At 32.5% G+C, this 22,462-nt stretch overlaps 1 protein-coding gene across 1 annotated transcript; it reads right to left on the minus strand.

The window, feature by feature from the left end:
- Positions 1–124: 124 nt before the first annotated feature.
- fam49ba (family with sequence similarity 49 member Ba) lies at positions 125–21,879 on the minus strand. Its single transcript, XM_051131753.1, has 11 exons — positions 21,716–21,879; positions 10,402–10,491; positions 8,697–8,818; positions 8,484–8,589; positions 5,464–5,600; positions 4,266–4,343; positions 3,378–3,494; positions 3,040–3,119; positions 2,796–2,922; positions 627–697; positions 125–540 (listed from the first exon to the last, which is right to left on the minus strand). The coding sequence occupies exons 2-11, from the start codon at positions 10,472–10,474 to the stop codon at positions 474–476; spliced, it is 978 nt and encodes a 325-aa protein (XP_050987710.1). The 5' UTR covers positions 10,475–10,491; positions 21,716–21,879; the 3' UTR covers positions 125–473.
- Between the last annotated feature and the right edge of the window lie 583 nt (positions 21,880–22,462).

Below are 22,462 nucleotides of genomic sequence, written 5' to 3' on the forward strand. Positions count from 1 at the left end.
ATCCTGAGCTCTTTTAGGTAAAAGGATGTGGGTTTTGAACTAATTATTTTGTACAAAATAAGAGCATGGTGATTTCAATGGCCTGTTTTGAAGGAGCCCTTCCTGTAGAAGCCATTCACAGTCCTTTTGGTTAAAACAGCTTTATTCAGTTCAAAAGAATCAATGTTAATAAAAATCACAGTAAATTGTTATTAAAAAAGCAATACATTATTTGTGGTCCTGCCTGGGCACTCAGTCAACTGTAGAAAACATGGGCAGGGAATAAACGAAGCTTCAAAAAAGCATCTTTGAAATCTAAAAGGCCACACATGACTTTAAGTCTATCCGAATAAGATGTAAAACAAAACTACAACAGTAAAAACAGATAACAGTAGCTGCCACATGATACATGGCTATTCTCATTGTATTACTAAAACTGCTGAAGCGTCTCGTCCAATGTATTCGAGAAATAATACTTTTGGCAGAAGACACGGTCAAGCTTGTAACATGTTTTTGATTTGCTTGGAGGTAGTCTCATCGTTCAAATGTTTTGTCGTGTACCTGTGAGAGTCAAAAGAGTAACGTCAAAATGATGTAATGTTGTAAGGTATATGCTGTACTGTAAGAGTCTAGTAAAGCTCACAGACCTGAGGGCATTGAGGAGCCCCTCCACACTGTTGGGCGGCTGATATCGCAGAACCTTAATGCATCCTTTCATCTGTATCATACAACGACAGACAATAATATTATATAATTGTATTTTTTTTAATCAGGTTTTGTATTCTTATATACGTTAGTTTGATTTGTGTAATCTATAGTATTTAGCACATCAATTTAATATCATTTAAAAAATGCTTGCTTTCAATCAGAAATTATTGATATAAATGCTTATTTGGTTGATCAATTGCATTCATTTTTAATATGCTTTTATCATGTTAAATTGACAGCCCTAAGTAAGTTTACAAATAGAAAATTCACTGAAAAAGATTTCGTTTAATCACTTAATTAGTGACAGTAACAATGTATTTGTATTTATAATTATGCTTTTAAATAGGTTTTCACCACTGAATAACATTTTTTAAAAAAGGTAGATATGCAATTCACAGATATGCAGATCTCAATTCTGACTTTTTTTTCTAACAATTCCGAGTTCATATCTCGCAATTATGACTTTTTTCCTGGCAGTTACATTTTATATCTCACAATTCTGACTTTTTTCCCCCTCGCAATTCTGAGTTTACATCTCGCAACTCTGACTATTTTTCTCACAATTCTGAGTTTGCAGTGCATTTCGGAATTTTTCTAACATTTTTATCGCAATTCCAAGTGTACATCTCGCAATTCTGTTTTTTTTCTCACTAGTCCAAGTTTACATCTCGCAATACTGCCTTTTTTCTTGCAATTCCGAGTTTACATCTCACAATTCTGATTTTGTTTTGCATAATTCCGAGTTTACATCTCGCAATTCTGACTTTTTTCTCGCAATTCTGAGGTTTTTCTCACAATTCCGAGATTACATCTCACAATTCCGTTTACATCTCACAATTATGACTTTTTTTTTCGCAATTCCAAGCTTACATGTTGCAATTCTGAAAATTTTTCTTGCAATTCCGAGTTTACAGTATATTTTGGAATTCTGACTTTTTTCTTGCAATTCCGAGTTTACATCTCGCAATTCTGACTTTTTGTCTCAGAATTCTGAGTTTACCTCTCGCAATTCTGAAAAATTCTTGCAATTCCAAGTTTACAGTATATTTCGGAATTCTGACTCTTTTCTTGCAATTCCGAGTTTACATCTCGCAATTCTGAATTTAAATCTCGCAATACTGACTTTTTTCTCGCAATTCCGAGTTCACATCTCGCAATTCTGACTTTTTCCTCACAATTCTGAGTTTACATCTCGTAATTATGACTTTTTTCTCGCAATTCTGAGTTTACATCTTGCAATTTCCAAGTTTACATCTTGCAATACTGACCATTTTTCTTGCAATTCCGAGTTTACAGTATATTTCGGAATTCTGACATTTTCTCGCAATTCCAAGTTTACATCTTACAATTCTAATTTTTTGTTCCTTGCAATTTTGAGTTTATATTTCACAATCCAGATTTTTTTCCCCCTGAATTCTGACTTTTTCGGTCTATTCCGTAATACAAACTTACAATTATAACTTTTCTTCCTCAGAATTGCATGATATAAACTCACAACTGCATGAAGTCATGAAGTCATTCAAGTCATAAAGTCAGAATGGGGGGTTGGGGGGTTGAATTATAAACTGAAAAAAGTCACAATTGAGAGATATAAACTTGCATAAGTGAGAAAAAATTCTCTATTATAGGTTTAGAGTTTTGACTATATAACTTGCAATTGCAATCTCACATAATTTTGAGAAAAAAAAGTAAGAATCGTGAGATAAAAAGTAGCATAGTATTTTTTTAATTCAGTGGCGGAAATGGAACTCAATACATTAGCACATTCATAGTATAATTAATAGTATATATATATATATATATATATATATATATATACACACACATAACTATTAATAGTATAATAGTAATAGTATATTAATAGTATAATAGTATAATTCAGTAACTACTAAAATAATTTGCATTTATTTTAAGACCCAAATTGAGAACCCCAATTATTTACATATAAAAAAAAAAAAATATTTAATTTCTATAAAAAAATAAATACAATTCTATGAAAAAAAATTGATTTAATTGATTAATCAGCATATTAATAAAATTAAATTAAAGGAGTACATTTAAATAAAATAACTTGTACTAAAAGGATCAGACAACAGAATAATGCATACATCGATTTTGGAGGTTTTTACGAACGCTCCAGCTGGATGGACATAGTCGTATAAGATGATCACCCCCACCATCACACGCAGACAGAATAACACTGTGTCCTCACTGGCAAAACGAGTGCGGTACTCCCTGATCAATACAAACACACACACACACACACACACACACACACAGGATGAATTACAAAGTTACATCCTGTTACAGGAGAAACAAAAGGCCAATGATTAAACAAATGTGTCAACTTACGGTGTCTCTAACATGACTTTACACACACTTGCCATTGTACTCAGACAATCTGTTGTGTTCTCTACAGGCAGTTCTGCATGCTGATCGAACAGAGGAAGCAAAATGTGTTAGTTACAATGCTTTGTAATGAAAAAAACAGTGTTTTGAAAGTTAAACTAATCTAGAAACATTATTCTAATGCTGAAGTATATCATTTATTTTTTTTAGACTAATTAAGTTAAAGTTATTCATAAGCATCTGGACTTGTTTTGTCAATTTATGTAACACTCATTCTAGTGGTTTTGAGTTGCGCAAGGCCTGTTATAATCAAAATAGAGCAGATTTTAACATCCACCTACCTTTGATACAAATTTAGTTGTGGCATCGCTTAATGTTTTCAGCATGGGTGTGGCATTGGCGTAGAAGAGAGACATGCGATTGGCCAGTTCGTTGTCAACCTCATTATGCTCTTCTGCCTGTAGAAAGAACACACATGAGTTTCTTCAGTATCTAAATCTGAAAAATCGATAGTTTTGAAGATTTAAACTAAAGGGGTCAGTTCAGGCGTTGGGCTTTTTGGAGGTTACAGATGCACTTTTCCTTGGTCAGCTCTACTTAAGTAGTTAATCATGAAAATGGATGTGGAAATTGGGCATTCTGGTGCGCTGAAAATGCATTTTAGCTGACTTGAAACATTTCATTCATTACAGTATGCTAAAAACTGAATGTAAATCCTGCTTTAATCCACAGACTGCAGACATGCTCAGAATTCCTAATACGTGCTCGTCCACAGCCGAGCTCATGCTTCATGAGATGAAAGAGGTTGTCGTAATTATTCCTTGCACAGAGTGCTTTTAATTGGCGAGGCAAGGTCAACGATCCTCGGTGCCAACCCCTGCTGAGCCGCTCCCTGATGATACAGCACACGCTAATGAGCCTGAAGTCGTTAGCACGCGTTACCGACTCGACGTCAACCGAACACACTTCAGCTCTGTGTCAGCTAAAAGATAAAAGTGGAAGGGAGACGTAAGAAATAAATAGCGGGAAAAGATGGAAAGGATGAGATGAGCGCGACATCTCATGTTTTCCTGAGTCAGGATCTTGTGCTGTTCCGCTACCTAATGATCCAGACCATTAGAGAACAGAAGAGCTCCCATTAACCCCTGTGACACGGGGGAACGGGGTATTACTAAAACATAAGCCGTCTGATAATGAGGCATATTTCCATACGGGGCAGGTTTACTTACTGTTTGGTTGATAATACGCATGCGGCTCAGGGTCCTTCTGTAGTAGCTGAAGTCATTCTGGATGGCTGGGTTGGTCATCTGCAGAGAGAGAGACCAGGTGAGCATTTAAATGCAGAACTAGCAGCTGGAAATTGGATTTCTGCTGAATATGGGAATGGGAAACATGTAAACACAGCATTCATGCATTTTTCATTTTACTGGGAATGTATGAATTCATGAGAGCAACTAGAAAATCAAAAGAGCATATGGACATTTCATCCACCGCTGGGTCTGGTGACAGACTTCATCAGTGCAATAATGTAGACAATAACAGATTCTCTACAGCACCTTTGAAAGCAACTGCACTTAGTTTTCCATTAATTTGACTAATTGGTTGCAACTGGACTTTGTGTTCCATTAGTTCAACTAATTAGCTGAATCACTTCAGAGCTAATTAAGTTGAACTAATTCAGTGTCTTACAAATAAATTCTATCATACACATCGTCTATAGTAATCGCGTTATGTGTGATGCAGTAGATGCTATCGGTTTCAGGGGGATTTTTCGTGGTTTGCATTTTTTTTAAAGAGGTCATGAACTGATAAATCAAACTTTTGTGAATGATCATCCATGCATGTTACATTAAAGAAAAAAAAAGACCTTGAGTAATAAATACTGTAATGTGTAATATGATGTCACAACTTGATGTTCTGGTGAAAATTACAGACTTCTAATTAGTGATGTATGCAGTTCTTCTCTAATCATTTAGTCCACATAAACTAACCTTCCTCCATTTTTTGAAGGCAACACATAGAAAAAAAAAAATCCATAGATCTTCCAACATCCAACCAACAAATGATTAATAGAACCAATTCCTCGCACTACATTTGGCACTTGAATGTATGTCACAAAGAAGAAAAGATTTGTTGCTATCTTCGTTTCATCACGACTATAATGTTAAATTATGTGGTTTAAAGAGATATTGTATAATCACTGCACGTATAAATATAATTTACAGATTTTTAATGGTCATCTGAGTTAATTACACATTTTTTGGAGGTCTGAGATTAAAGACAGGATGCTGGAGTTTTGCTCCACATCCTCTCATTGTAGCTAATTGTTGATTTTGCTCGTCTTTTTCTGCAGCGGGTTAGGAAGAGACGATTCCAAGAAGGATTAGACATGTGCAGAACGGGTGTGACCTGAGGTTGCCTGGTTACCTTCAGCTCATCGAAGCGCAGCGTGAAATGCAAAATCTCTGCGAACTGCCGCGCCAGCGCCTGCTCCTGCTCCAGATGCTGAGTTGGGCTGCAGCGCGAGCTGGTGAGGAACTCCAGCAGGCCCTGCAGAGCGTCTTCTACACAAGACACAAAAGAAACAGATCCGCTAAAGCTTTCTTTTGGATTGAGGTATTGATAATACTAGGTTGTGTTCTCTACATTTTGACAAAAACAAGCAGAGAAAAAGATGTCTGGCAGAGGAACACAGCTGTGTGTTTGACAGAGAGATGTTAGGTCAGTCTGACCCTTTGATGTTTCACCAGAGCCTCTCCTCCAGAGAGCACCGCTATTGGCTGGTGTTGATGTGTGATTAAGTGCCATGTCATGTTTAATTAGGTCCTGACCTATTTCTCAACATCAAACCCTCTGTCTGAATCACTCAAACACACAGACTTACAAGCACAGACAGACAACACAAAGAGCAAAATGATCAGATACTTTAAGACATAAAAGATTATATAAGACAAAATATTTCCAAGAAAACAACTGTAGGGCCCTATGATTTTTGTGATGTGAAAAACATGGACGCAACTGCAGAATCCAGTCATAAAAATAGAATTTACTGTATAATCAGAATGTTGCATTTGCCAAATTTTGGATGAATAAATCAAAAGTATGTGAGTGGTGTGGTGTGCACTAGTGTCTCTGAATATTAGGTCACAAAAACACTATTTAAATATGAATCCTGCATGTTCTGTGTTTCTGTGTGAACGAATGGCGCAGACATGCGGTTTTGTTTACTACACACATACCGAAGCGCACGTGACGCCTATGGTGTTTTCAGCCTTTGCCACTTCAGTATATAAGTACATGAACATGCAAACATGATCTCTATAACTGTTCTGAGACTCACTTCATGAGCATTTTACCTTTTCTTTTGAGAAAACCTATCGTCGTATCATATACAAACAGAAACTAAAGGTCTACACACCGACCTGTCAAAATAAAAGTTTGGTTTAACTTGAAGAAACTGTGACAGAAATATATTACTTAAAGGAGAAGTTCACTTCCAGAACTAAAATTTACAAATGATGTACTCACCCCTTTGTCATCCAAGATGTTCATGTCTTTCTTTCTTCGGTCGTAAAGAAATTATGTTTTTGAGGAAAACATTTCAGGATTTTTCTCCATATAGTGGACGTCAATGGTGCCCCTGATTTGGTTGAGTTGCAGAGCATTTAAGGTTAAAAATATATAAATTCTCTCTTTTTTTATTTTAGAAATTAACAGATTGTTTCACTAGATAAAACCCTTCTTCCTTGGCTGGGATCATTTAGAGCCATTTGAAGCTGCATTTAAACTGCATTGTGGATATTCAAAATCAGGGGCACCATTGAAGTCCACTATATGGTGAAAAATGCTGAAATGTTTTCCTCAAAAAACATAATTTCTTTATGACTAAAAAACGAAAGACATGAATATCTTGGATGACAAGGGGGTGAGTAAGTTATTATTAAATTTTTATTCCGGAAGTGAACTTCTCCTTTATTGTAATGATGGTAATACTACTGATAGTAAAATTATTATTGAAACATAATTTAAATTAGTTTAAATGATAGTTACCAGAAAATGTAAATACACAACACAGTATTTTTGAAAATAACAATAATAATAATAATAATAATAGATTTTATTTTATGAAATCATTTAACTACAGATGCTTTTGATTATTATAATTTAATGAAACCATGAAAATGGAATCCAGAAAATTATTGGAAAACACAGAATTTTGTAAAAATAAAACTAAATTTAGAAAAAAATATAAACGAATTTCATATTACTTTTATTTAACCATGGAGTCTAGAAGAAAACAGAATTCAGAAAAATTAAAATGGCAAAAAAAAAAAAAAATAACTAAGCAGAATTTAGGGAAAAATAAAACAGATTTCATAGTGCCCTAGAACTGATTAGCAGAACCCAGTGGTGCACAGTATCAATCCTTTGATTTTATTGGATAATACATAATAGTAGAATTTTACAAATGATATGTGTTTTATTTAATCAGCATATTAGAATGATTTCAAAAGGATCATAGAACAATTAAGACTGGAGCAATAACTGTTGAAAAATAGAAACATCATCTTAAATTTGATTAGATTACACTGTTTTGCTGTATTTTTGATGAAATAATGCCTTGGTGAGCATAAAAGACTTTCAAAAAATAAAAAATATTAGAGACTATAAACTTCTGAATGGTTCTGTATGCTCCATAAATTGTATTTATTTTAAGGATAATGAATTTATCATTAAGTTACAGTAAATCTGGGGTGTGTACGGTCAGAGATGACAAGAGCTGTGTTTTTGCTAGATGTGCTGAAAAAAAACCGGCCTTGCCCAAAGAGCGTGCTAATCCAATTATGACGCACTGCTGCTCTGTTTATGGCTTGTTCCTTAGGAACATCCAGTGAATCAGAAGAAAAATACAACTTCACAAAAATATTACAATTTTTTTGTTTGTTTTGCAAAAAGCCATGTAGCCATGAGTCTTTATATTCATTACAAACGCTCTTGGTGACACTGCTTAATTATAGCATACAATCCACACACTCATATTGACTTGTTATGAATAGCTGTATGACGGTAGGGTGATTTCTGCTCTCTGATTACATTTGTTTGATTGAGAAATGCTTGAGTAAGAGCATGAGAACTGACGTAAGAGTAAGGACAGTTTAGTAATGCCTAGTCTTATATAATCTCATATTACTATTGCCTGCTGATGTGTGCGCTGTTACAGTAATGTGTTTGATTATACTGATGAATTAAATCAAAACACAGTGCAAAGCAGATGTTAATACTGAAGTATACAGTAAGTGGGTCAGTGGACCATATATCCCTTTGAGGAATTGTGGGAGAGTAGATCATTAAAAATGTCCTCTCATTTATCACCTAAGCCTCTGGGTAAAAGCAGCCATACGTGTTATTATTTATAGCGACGTGTGCTGTAGAGAAAAACGACATACCCAGTTTTAGCGAGAACTCATAAAACTTCTTTAGTTTGCCAACCAGCGGGACCACAGCGGCCCACGCGCTCTCTTGCACATGCTCGTCATTGGGATGCTGTATGGCCTGGAGAGACAACATGCACAAAACAGTCCTTACAAACAGAAATAAAGAGCGCTTGTTATGCAAAGTAACATAAAGGCCAGCCTGAAGTGCATCATGGATGTACTTGCCTGTCTGATGGCTTCACCTGCTCCGCTATACGACTGCAGGTCCTGTAACACACTCATAGCCTCTGTTAGCACCTCATTGACCTCCTCCCATACTCTCCTCTCGGCTTCTGTGGGCTTGGCATCTGCAGAGGAGAAATCAGTTCAGTCTTAGATGTGCTGCTGCATTTCATCTTTGGTTAGATCTGGGGTGGGGTGTTATTGCTGAAATATTTGTACCCATATATTTATTATATATTTTTGGTTTTTCCCTGTTTTCGAAAATATGGTTTTTTTTTTTCCTATTAAATTAACTGCCATTTTAACCACTGAAGCTTATTAGATGGAAAAAGTTAAATATAATAAAAAAAGTTCTAAATAATAAAAGCTTAATGAATTTAGTTGTTAATAATAATAATAATAAAAATATTATATTAATTTATTAATAATAAATAGTTCAACAGTAAAGTAATTATTATTAATAAATATTATCTTAAAAATATAAATACTATTAATTAATTATATATGGTTATAGCAATATAGCATAATAATAATAATAATAGTTAACAGTAATTAGCAATATGAATTATTGTTTGTCTTATTTCTATATATATATATATATATATAAATACTAAAATATTAAATATATATTATATTAATTAGTATAATAAAAAATAAACAAATAATAATATTAATGTTTTTTATAATATATATGATTATTATGATCATATTATGATGATAGTCATTGGTAACAGTAATTAGTAATAGTTTATAGTAATTCATAATATTAATATAATTATGATATTCTATTATATAGTATATAATTAATATAATTAATTATTAATATTATTTACAATAAAAAATGTAATATTTGTAATATTCCCATTGTTTTATTTCATATCATCAGGAACATTACTGCAATTACTTTTCCCTATTAGAAGAAAACATTAAATATTCCAATAGAAATAGTAATTATTATTAATAAATATTATCATTATTAATAATATAAATACTATTAATTAATTCTATATATTATTACAGTAATATAGTGGTATAGTAATGACATTTAACAGTAAATCGTAATATTATGATTATTATAATTATTATGATCATTATTATAGTAACTGTAAGAGTAATTATTATTTATAACGATTATATTATTATTTATTAATTATTTATATATATATAACAATTAGCAATAGTTGATAGCAATTAAAAATATGAATACAATTATAATATTCTATCATATATTATATAATTCATTCAATTAATAATGTTATTTACAATAAAAAAATATTATTATAATATTCCCAGTTTTTTTATATCATCAGATAATATAAAAACAATTAATTATGTATCTATTGTTATAGTATTAATAAAGGTTAACAGCAACTAGTAATATTAATCATTATAAACGTTATTTATAATATATTATATAACATTATATAATATTATATATATATTATAATTTATAATATAAAAAAAATACTTAAATACAATTATAATAATTAGCATAATAGTAATTATAAATAATTAGTAATATTAATGTTATTTATAATACATTTATTATGATCACAATATTATTTTTAATAACAATTTTAAAAAATATTCACTGTGTTTTCATTTTATGTCATCAGCAAAATTCATGTAAATAATATTGTAAGTAAGTGATATTTCTCCCAGCCCTTCAGTATCAGATAATACAGTTTGTGAGTGTACATTTACTTACTTTCAAAATCCAGGAAAAAGTTCCCTGCGTTGTTGTCAATGTCACGTGTGAGAACCTTGATCAGATTCCCCATCCCGACCTGTCAGAGACCTAAAGACACACACACAGAAAAGTAAAAGTGATGCAAACTAGTTTATGAATGGTGATTTTTGCATGCGATTTGTGGTTCGGTGGCACTTTGAATAGCAATGAAGGTGTAAACACCATTTGATTTGCCTGTACAACACACATTCAGGTCGACTCAATTTGCATCAAGAACTGTGTGTGACACCTGTGTTCACGACAGCAACATCTGGCCACACGTACGAGCGTGACAGGCAACATCTGCTCGGGGCAGTGCGGAAAATCAGCGGAGACCCAAATGCTGCTGCATTACCCTCCTGAACACGCACCCCAGTTTGACTGCAGGTGAAAGGACACACGCTGCTGAGGATGCAGTACGACTGCAGCACTCATGGGTGGATCTACCGCAGGATCATGTCGCCCTCTAGCAGTCAAAATATTTCTATAGTTCGAAACTGACATGCAAAGTCCCCTCCCTTCGGGCTGAGGGCTAACTCATTGTAAGAATCATATGTTCCCTGAAAAGAGCACACTCTCATTCTTATTCATCCGCTCTGAGCTCAGCTCCCGCAGTGAGTTACTGCCTACATCAGATTAAACAACAAACCAGCAGAGGATCCTCAAGAGGAAAGGATAGACCTTAGAGTTAAACACGCTCAAAGCCCAAGGTCAGACGTTCGTGTTGGAGCCGAAGAGAAACTTTCTTAATTTCTTTGAAGGACTTTGCTTCTCCTCTAAACGCACAGCCTTGAAAGTAGGTAAATGGGTCGCTCCAGTGTCTCACTGACCTACAGTGCATCCTGCAGTGTGAGAGGGGGTTTGTTGTCTTTATCTCTCGCCGTACTCATGTTCTCATGGCATTCGGGATTTAAGCAACTAAAGGGGCTAAATAAGCACTGCTGTCTTGAAGTGCCTAAGCCCCCCTGTCAGCTTTACACCCCTCACATTGGGGGGGATGGTACTGTACCATCTGAACTGAGGCTGTTCATTTGACTACAGCATACACACCCTGCAATCCTATTGGCTAAGGAGGGAGACCGAACGTTCTGCTGTTTCCATGGAGCCTAAAAATATTTTTCAACCCAAAATGCGCCGGCAGCCAATAGGAGCGGAGCACAGGAGTACTCGACAGGACTTAAAAGAACTTGGATAAATTAATCATGAGTGCGGCACTAGGAAAAGAGTCAAACAAATTTAAACTCATAAGTGGAACAGTTTGACGGGGCGAACCTCATAAGCCTTCTTGAATATTTACAAAAGTTGTTTCATCTCCAATTCTACAAAAGATGCAATTAAACAACATCACTCAAGGTCAAATATTACAGTGATTTTACCACAGGAAAAGGGTGTTTTTATGAAGATGTAAAGCTTCTAAAAATGATCAAATAAAATGTAATATAAATTATATATATTATTACATATAAAATAATAATATAATAAAAATTTGTTATGAATATTATATAAGTAACCCTTTATTTTAATGACCAATTCACACTATTAACTAGCATGCATGTTACTAGCATGTTGGCTGTTAATTAGTACTTATAAAGCACATATTAATGACTTATTTTGCATGATAATATTTTAGATGTTTTAATCCTACCCAATACCTAAACTTAACAACTAACCTTACTAACCATTAATAAGTCATAGTTTATAATTAGTTAATAAAAGGAATTAAAATAAAGTGTGACGAAGTCATTTTATATTTGTATTTAAAACAAAACATAATAAACATCTCACCATATTTTCATTACCTTAATTTAACAAATAAACAATAAACAAATAAATAACTAAATCATTACAAATTAACATTTAATAATAATAAGCAGTAAAGAAATGTGTTCTCATATTTGCTTGTTTATATATATATATATATATAAATATAAAAATGGTTAACATAATAAATATATGTTTACAATATATACAATAATATTTTATTTTTATAATCATCTATAATTATATATATATATATTATTAATTATTATTATTAATAGTAGTTTATATAATTTTATATAAATATAATTTATATGAGTTTATATAATTTTTAAATAATATTTAATAACATTAAATGTATGTATGTAAGTCTTCTTGATAATTTAATATAATTAATAGTTGTTAATAACCTATTTATGTTATAGTTATTATTTAATTTGTGTCTTACCAAATATCATAAATGTGTGTGTTTATTATATAATTATATAAATTATATAATTTATAATAATAAATATAATAATTTTTATTTAATATATAATTTATATATAATATATATAATAACTTATAAATTAACTTAAATTACTTTACTTAAATGACTATTTATACACACACACACACACACATATAAATGTATACATAATAAATATGCAATTTATACATTTGAATTACATCTCACCATATTTTTATTACCATCATTTATTTTGATGATAATAAATGTATTCTATATATTGCACAATGTTTATTATGACTACAGGACTATTTGTGACATTTGAAGTACATAAAAAAAAAAAAAAAAAACAAGAATCATACTTCTAAATTTAAATTAGCAGATGATCTCAGTGAGCACGGCTGAAATCCCAGTCACTATTATCAGAATGTGTATCATCTCAGTTTCTAACAGTGCTGTTGTTCTGCAAGTGTGAGAGAGAGGGGTTGTAGATTATGGGTGTGAATGCAGTGAGCCGTTTCCTCCCCACTGCAGTACTCGTGCACCAGCGTTTGACAGCATGTGCCTCCACGTGCTTTCGCCTCCACTACTACTACTACCACCCAACCAGAGAAGAAAAGACCCCACCCTTTTCCTCACAACTACCGCTTCATACGACAGAGTGTGCGGAGGGAAGTCACGTGGGTAGAGGGGAGGCTCCTCTCTGCAGTGAGGCGGTCTGCGGCAGTGCAGAGAGTGCAGAAAGCGCTCCTCTTGACCCAGATTCTAGCGCTGCCACGTCACACTGGGTAAACATTAACCCCAGCATGGCAGGACACGGACAGATATGCTGCAGGTTGCCCCTGGCAGACACACTTAATAATCGCACACACACGCCTTTGGCCACACAGAGTCTGTCCCTTCCATTATGACTAAAATTAATCAAGCTAACCCTAATTGTAATGATACACATTTATGTATGATTACATATATATTAGTTACATACTGATTATATAAATATAATAAGTAATTTGTTGTTAATATTAATAATATTAGGTAATTAATTATAACTTTTAATATACATAAATCTAATAACACTGAAATGACATTAAATTATGAATAATGATTTGTAATACTAACTTTTTATTAAAAAAATAAATAATAAAATTAAATAATAAAAAATAAATAAGTGTGTGGGTGTGTATACCATCACTTATTATGATGATAATAAATATTAAAAATATAGAAAAATTTAGAAATGATAATATAATAAATATTTAATAAAATATATAAAAAATAAATAAGTGGGTGGGTGGGTGGCTGAGTTTGTGTGTGTGTGTGTGTATGTATATATATATATATATATATATATATATATATAAAATATTTATGTAATTTGTTTATATAATTTTTATATAATTATAAAATTAAAATATTTTAATTGTTATATGTTATATTATATATAACACTTGCTAATAATTGAATAGACTCATTAGTATTCATATATGTATGTGAAAAAATGTAAACAATTAAATATTAATTTAATATAAATATCATAAATATAATTAATATTATTAATATAATTACTTAATATAATAGCAAGAAGTGTTTTATAAGTGTTTTAAGTGTTTTATAAATAATATAAATATTAAATTAAATTAAGCAATAATTTAAAAATGTAATACAATATATGATATTAAATAATAATAATAATAACAATAATAATAAATAATCAAATTTTATATTGTATTAAAATATATATATTTTTTGTTATTTATAATAAATCATTGTTATACACACACACACATATATATATATATATATATATATATATATATATATTATTGCAATATTAAAAATTGTAATATTAAATTTAATTAAGCAACAATACAAAAATATATTATTTAATACGAGTTAAATAATATAAATGATGTTGTTATTTTTAATCAAATCATTGTTATACATTATATTATATATATTATATATATATAATTTAATGTATAACAATAATTTGAACTATTAATTATACAATTAATAGTTACTTATATATACTTTAATAATTATGTTATGTGTTATATAACACTTGCACAATATATAATACTATAATAACTAGTTATTATTATTATTATTAATTTATTAATATTATATATATATATACACACACACATATAAACTGTAAGTGATTAAATGTAAATGAATACATAATAATTTAATATAAATATCATGAATGTAATTATTATTTTATATATTATATTATTTTTATATTATTTTATTATATTAATATAAAAAATTATAATATTACATTTCATTAAGCAATAACATAAAAATATATATTTAATATAAGTTAAATAATATAATAAAATATTATATATTATTAAGCATTAATAAAATACAAATATGTATTATATATAATTATAATATATATATATATATATATATATATATATGGAGGGAAAGAGAGACACAGGCGAGCGTCCTGGACAGACAGACAAGTCCACACATGGACACAAGTATGCGGGCTGGCCAGCTGTGACAGGACAGAGAAGCGTCAGGCATGAGTCAGAGAGACAGAGTGGTCACTCCTTCCTCTGCCGCATGACGGAAATTCTGACATCTGCACCCTTCATTTAGGCCCTATAAATACCACAGGACAATCAGACTTCATCAGAAATACTGCTGCTACATTAGCCATGACACATCGGTTAAGAATATGTGTGCTATGAAACAATATTTATTACAATATTTCTGGTGATTGTTTTTTGTGATTTCCCATATTGCTTTAGAGCACACGATGTTAATTCAATGTACAGCTGCACACAATCTCTAATAAACCTTCGTTAAAATCACAGCTGAACTTTACATAAACCTAAGGATGAACCCCACGCCACCCACGAACCGTCTTTCCTCCGCCTCTGCGCAAACATGGATGTGAGAGACACTGAATCCGTCTGCCCACAAGCTAGAAGAAACGCAGACACAACATCCACCCTCCTCCCCATAATTCTCCCTAAAGCACACAGGCGTGTCAATGAACACAGGAAATCACACGTGACACACTAGACTCATGATGACCTTTAAATGTAAATTTTAATATGATCTTACACATGATTCTTCACTTTAAACATTTAGATCAAGATATAATGTGTCATGCTGGGGTAACCTTGAAAAGGCTACAGAAATACTGTTTCATGAGTACTTCATAACAGGAAGGTTACAGTATCTGTGTACAGACACTTGAAACTGAAGGGTTTTATTGCCTCCTGGTGGTCATCAGATGTTATGTTCTGAAATAACACCCAGCAGGACCTTGTCTTTCTGACTTCAGATCAGGGTTGTGCACCATTTAGAATTCAGTTGAGAATGTGCTGTAAATTCTAAATGCATTCTTGAACTTAAATTGAATTTGCTATCAATCAGCATGCAGAAATTAAAATAGTAGTAAAATACATATACATTTACAAGAAAAGGAAAATTAAGATACTTAGAATTTAACATTTTGAAAGCAACATGTCAAAACTCAGAATGCTACCCTAAAAGTTTTCAAAAGCCTTACATTTTTAATGTTCATACAATATGATAATTTAAATTGTTTTGCCACAACTATAAAAAATTGTTGCAATTAGCTATCACATCTAAATGTTTTCACGTTCACGTTTTCCCAAGTTTTTGAGTTAACTTATTTATAATATAAAGTTGTCACTTAATACAACTTAAAATTTTAAAGTTGTCAACCCTAAACTTCTTACACCATATCGATACTTTTCAACAAGTTGATTTTTATTTATTTTTGTGTTAGAAACAAGAAAGGACCTTTATTTTGCTTCATTTTTTACCTTATGTTATGGAAAACAATTTCCACCACTAAATAAATTTAGTAAAGGGTAATTGCAACTTTTTATCTCACAATTCTGACTTTTTCTCACAGAAGTGCGAGTTTATATCTCACAAACGTAAACTCGCAATTCCAAGAAATGAAGTCAGAATTGCATGCTATAAACTTGCAGTTGCGAGTTCTAAAGTCAGAATTGCAAGATATAAACTCGAGATATGAACTTTTTTCTCAGATTTGCGAGTTTATGTCTCGTAGTTTTGACTTTAAGTCAGAATTTTAGTTAAGTTAAAATTTAAGTCAGAATTATGAAATATAAACTCACAATTCTGAGAACACCCCCCCCCCCAAAATCTGACTTTATAACTCACAATTGTGAGAATTGCAATAAAAAAAAAGTCAGAATTGTGAGATACAAACTCACGTTGACAAGAAAAAAGTCAAACTCGCAATTTTTGAGTTTATTTCTCACAGTTGTGAGTTTATAACACACAATTCTGAGAAAAAAGGTCAGAATTGTGCAATAAAAAGTTTTTTTATTTTTTATTCAGTGGTGGAAATGGGCTTCCATATTTTGGACATACGGACCATGTCAATGTTATTTTTTTATCAAATTCAATTTTATACCAAAATTTTTTTTAAAACTACTAAGCCATGGCTTAGTATGGCTTTTTTTCATAAAAAGAAAAATTAAACATTTATTCATGCCCTTCCCCTTTTTAGAGGTGAGAATCAGATGCAGAAATAAAAGTTGACACCTCTAGTTTTTAACAACACCAAGGCATCGCTAAATGCCACTGGCTAGCAGTTGAGAATTCATGTGAATGTTAGTGTTAGCTGTTTGCACTTTAAGCTCTCAGTTTCTAATCATTTTATGAATGTTTTATCATATTCTGTTCTCAGACCAGCTCATTGATAGATACATAATATAAATAAATAAAATAATTTGCTTGTTATTCAGTTATGCTGAAGGACCATTACTTTCTTCCTAGAACTAGTAGGACTAGTAGAACTTTGCAACTAGTAGGAGGGAAAATTTGCTGCATCTCACTTGCAACCTTGGCTACCTTGACTTTTTTTTTTAACCAAAATGCCTGTTTAAAATGAATTCAACTGAATTACAAAAACATATTTACACAGTTATTTTTGTAAACTTTAAAGGGCACCAGTTATGCAAAATTCACTTTTACATGTTGTTTAAAAATAAATTGGCACCCTATAATGATAAAAAAATCCACCTACTCCCTTTTTTTTTAATCTGCATAAATCATAAGCAGTGTCTCAGAACAAGCCATTCACACATTTTACAGGCCCCGCCCATGGCTGTCGAAGGACAATGCTGTATTAGCAGCACACAATTTGCCATGTTCATCTTCATGCTAGAGCATGGTTCTGGAGGACCGGTGTCCTGCAGAGTTTAGCTTCAACCTCACTCAAACACACCTGAACCAGCTAATCAAGGTCTTACTGGGTATACTTAAAACTTCCAGGCAGGTGTGTTGAGGCAAGTTTGAGCTAAACTCTACAGGACACCGGCCCTCCAGGATCAAGTTTGGTCGCTCCTGTGCTACAGTTTTTAAAAGCAGCATTCAAATAATAACTGTCTTCTAATAAGAGCTACAGACGTTATTCATTCAAAAGCTGCGAGTGGTTTTTATTTATACTGTATGGGACATATTAACAGCGTAGACAGTGGTGTAGGTACTGTATATTACGCTGCTGTTTTAATACACAGATCTAATATAAACACGATTTATTTTTCCAGCTGTTTACGTTCACAGATATAACCGACTGTTTATGTAACCTATGCGTGTTTTCGACATAACCTTGTGTCTATTTGACAGTTTAAGCGCAATAAGACATGAAAGAGAACTTAGTTTATTACTCACATGCCGTGTGACAGCCACTTTCTGTACGCATGCTTCGTGCTGCACTCAGAAAACTGTATATCAGAAGTTCAAACTAATATAACTTTAAAACATGATTTCAGCACACTAGACATGACGATAATCAAAACCAAACAGATGTTTTTTGGCAGAGTATCTAAGTTAAACACTGTAAATGCACTGCTCTATTCTGGAACAGGGGGCGGGGAGCAGCAGCTCATTTGCATTTAAAGAGACATGCATGAAAACAGTGCATTTCTGCTTCGACTCACAATAGGCATTTTCAAAATAATATGATAAATGATCTGTGGGGTATTTTGAGCTGAAACCTCACAGACACATTATGGGGACACCTGAGACCTAGATTACATCTTGAAACCAATGAAAAACAAAACGGAACACAACAAACCACCTTTTTAAAAACATAAACTCTAGAGTTTACAGTGGAAAGTCAAAACATGCCATTATGAGCTTGTTTCCTTTCTCACAAATGCTTTCCTCCACTCACTAGCATAACTTCTGCATGCTACTGAAATGCCGGATTCACTTCTCTATAGCTTTTCCAAAGAAAAAAAAACTAAGCAGCATGGAAAAATGCCACAGGCAGGAACACGAGAAACCTAACGTGAGCCGCAGCTATCGGGCCTGTACGAACATGCTTCCTCTGGCATGACAGTACAGGTGTTTCTGTTCTCTCCTCTACTTTTTTGCGCATGTACTGCTGAAAAACACACACGCTGTGTGTTCTTAGATAGTGTCTAAATACTTGTTTTTGTGCACCTTTACCACAGTATGACTTGAGGGAGCGGATGATATTAATTTGCATCTTAGGACAGACATGCAAACAAATGTATCTGGGGCAGCGTTCAAACTATAAAGTGCTGTAAAGAAATGTGCACAAGAGTTTTTAAAGAGCATCTGACCACAAAAAGGTGTCAACTTTCTGTTGATTTGTTTGACTGTGAAGACTGATAAAGCGAGCGTGTCCTACCACAACCATAACCAGGAAGTCGAACCAACACTAAAAAGGGTTACCACCTTCACAATACTTCTCCAACCGAAAACGTGATACTGTAGTATAAGCTCACTGTTTTTAAACATTTGTTCAGTCACCAATCTTAATACGCACACACTCAATAATAACAACAGAATAAAACTCAAATGGTTTTTTGGTTTAACAGCTACATGCACTCACAAATAAAATGTATAAAAACCTCTTTATTTTAAACACTGCATCAAAATGTAGTTAAAAACCTTGCGAGACATGTGAAGGGCGTACTGCTTCAATAAGTCACACATGCCTTAAGGGCATGTAAAGTGCCACTAGACGAACCCTGCAGCACAGGAATGCTCCGCTAAATCCAGAAACACAATCGCAAGCTGACATCTCACAGCACAACAGACGTCACAAAGTAGCTGTTTGCACAGCAGATGCTATTGATCTGCATCTTACAGTGATCAGAGCTGTGCCGGTGTTTCTGCTGCAAACTATCTGGGAAAAAAACATACTAAAGCTGCTATGAATGTATTTGTGTCCATCAATACTACTTTTTGCGATCATTTTGAACATTTTTGGCGATCTCTTCACATTTTACATTAAACATTATATATGGTGAGTTTAAATACATGTACATAAATGCACTTGATACATGTAAAAAAAAAAAAAAAAAAAAAAAAAAAAAAAAAAGTCACGCTGATATGTGTAATGTAGGTCTTATGCAAAAATCAACCATAACCTACTGTGGTCTGCAGAGTCAACGTCGGCACATGTCTTGGTGTTTTAATGCTGACCGCTGGTCTGGAGGTCTTAATGAAAGCTGCTGTGTCAATATTTATAGTTCATGCTTTAATTAAAACCTGTGGCCTTGCACATCACAGGCAGTTCTGCAGTCCCACAGAGGAGGACAATGACATGGTAAAGCTAATGAGCTAATGAATGCATACATGAGCAACAAACAAGCAAACAAAAAAGATATTTGCTTGCATGCAGAAAGTACGCTGTGGATTTTTATAGGGTTCCCGTGATTATGCAAACATGGAAATATAAGGAAATTTAAAAAATATTTTTTTCTAGGCCTGGAAAATGAGAATTGAGTCAAACATCATGAAAGTCTTTTCATGATTTCTTTAAGATTGTCCACTATTGCTTTTTTTTAAATGATAGACTATTTTTGTTGTCTTTCTTGTTAAAAGTTTTATTTTTGCATGTGACACAAAAATAATAAATAATAAAATATAGTTAACTATACTTATAAATAGTTGTCAGTCTAAATAGCTTAGACTATTTTTGTTGTGTATGACCATTAAAAAACTTTTTAAATGTTTTATTTTTGCTTGTGACAAAAAAAAATAAAGAATAATGAAATACAGTTAACTACATTTATAAAGTTGTTAGTCGAAATAGTTTTTAAATTAAGTTTAATATACTATCCGTTCCTCACTTGAGAGAGAACACACTTTAGTACTTTATGCAAACAACACATTAAATGCATTCATAAAAAAGATGGTTATTGGACTATCTATTCACTAAATTATTTTAAATTGAGCTGAAAAGGATTAAAATAAAATTTAAAACAGTTCACAAAGTAGTCTGCAAGATTCATTAGTGTATCAATTTGAATCAAAACGTTTATCAAATAATCAAGAATATCTAAAAAAGTCATGTAAAGTTATGAAAACTCATTGGCCTAAGAGTGGGAACCCTGCGGTTATACTTTAAATGAACCGCGCAATTGTCACGAACATTTTAAATGTTCAAATGATGAACATTTATTAAAAAAACAGCTATTAGCCCTGTCAAAATAATCGTTATCTACATCGAATGATCTAGATTTGAACCTGTGGCTGTATGACAGTGAAAATGTAGGAACTTGCTCAGCTTTGAAATGCGTGTTTTGAATAAACAAAATCAGGAAGTAGCATGATCTATTTGAACACAGAGGAAGTCTGAAAACTCGCACCATTGCTTTTGTTCATAATAGTCTCGGTTTTTATCATTAAAATCACTCTTTTTCTGCTCAGCAGCAGACAAAAATGCATAAGACAAGTGTATTCAAGCGTATACATAAACATAAAACGCCAAAGCCATGTATCTGTAACTTACTCACCGTCCATTACAATGAATACCTTGACAAAGTAAAGTGAAATGTGATCAAACGTCTTGTTTTTACACAATTTTTCTTTAGTAAAAGTTCATTTTTATTTGCTTCAAGTATTTAAACTTGAGTTTAAATTATTACTGATCTTTCTTTTAGTTTGGTTTCTTAAATGTTACACTGAGGCTGTCTTAAGTACTCTCAGCTCACCTGTGTGCTAAAGGAAACAAACATTCTTTCGCGCCAGGTGTCAGGTTGCATATTGTAACGGTATTGCATCTTAATCCATGATTCTTACCTTAATTTCCAGTCAATTCAGTGTAAAGTAAATATAGGGAAACGCTGTAGAACACCCTGCTCAGCGGATCATTGTGAAGTGTGTCTACATTTTCCGGATTGGCCAATCAGAAGTGTTGCGTTTGACGCGCAGGTTGAGCTCGTCTCTACTGTGCGAGCGCTACACAAGCTCTGCCTACATCTATAAAAGGAATTGATTTCGAGAGAGGAAGCTGGCTAGTTTTACTATGCATGTAGCGTTCTCTATCTGTTGGATAATTTTGCTTTCACTTATGATGTTTTGAGCTCATATATACTCAGTGCACGCTGAAAAGCGCAAAAGATACGACAGATCGCTTGCGTTAACAATGAAGCAACGTCGTGCAGTGAAAACATTATGGAAATGATAGCTCTTTTGCACGGTAGTGGGGCTGTTACAACAGGTAGAGTGATGTTTTATGGGTTATTTCAATTTTAAAGCATGGTGACTAAAGTGTCTCTGGCATTTCAGTCGAGAAAAAGAGTTTAATTATTGAAGAAATCCAATATAGAAGATAAATAACAATATAGTTACATGCAAATAATAATAATATACTACAAGTCAAAAGTTTTCGAACAGTAGGTCTTTTCTGCTCACCAAGCCTGCATTTATTTGATTCAGAGTAGAGCAAAAACAGTATATTTCTGAAATATTTTTACTATTTAAAATAAGTGTTTTCTATTTTAATATATTTTAAAATGTAATTTATTCTTTGATTTCTAAGATGAA

The sequence above is a fragment of the Labeo rohita genome, chromosome 2 (genome assembly GCF_022985175.1).
Source record: "Labeo rohita strain BAU-BD-2019 chromosome 2, IGBB_LRoh.1.0, whole genome shotgun sequence".
Taxonomy (NCBI): domain Eukaryota; kingdom Metazoa; phylum Chordata; class Actinopteri; order Cypriniformes; family Cyprinidae; genus Labeo; species Labeo rohita.

What these genes read in the sequence shown, in the direction of transcription:
- fam49ba (XM_051131753.1), bottom strand. Translation starts at nt 10,474, where the DNA reads ATGGGGAATCTGATCAAGGTTCTCACACGTGACATTGACAACAACGCA. An exon ending in TGCGCTTCGATGAGCTGAAG is followed by an intron (nt 4,344 to 5,463) that starts GTAACCAGGCAA and finishes CTCTCTCTGCAG; the next exon opens with ATGACCAACCCAGCCATCCA. An exon ending in AAAGTCATGTTAGAGACACC is followed by an intron (nt 2,923 to 3,039) that starts GTAAGTTGACAC and finishes TGTATTGATCAG; the next exon opens with GGAGTACCGCACTCGTTTTG.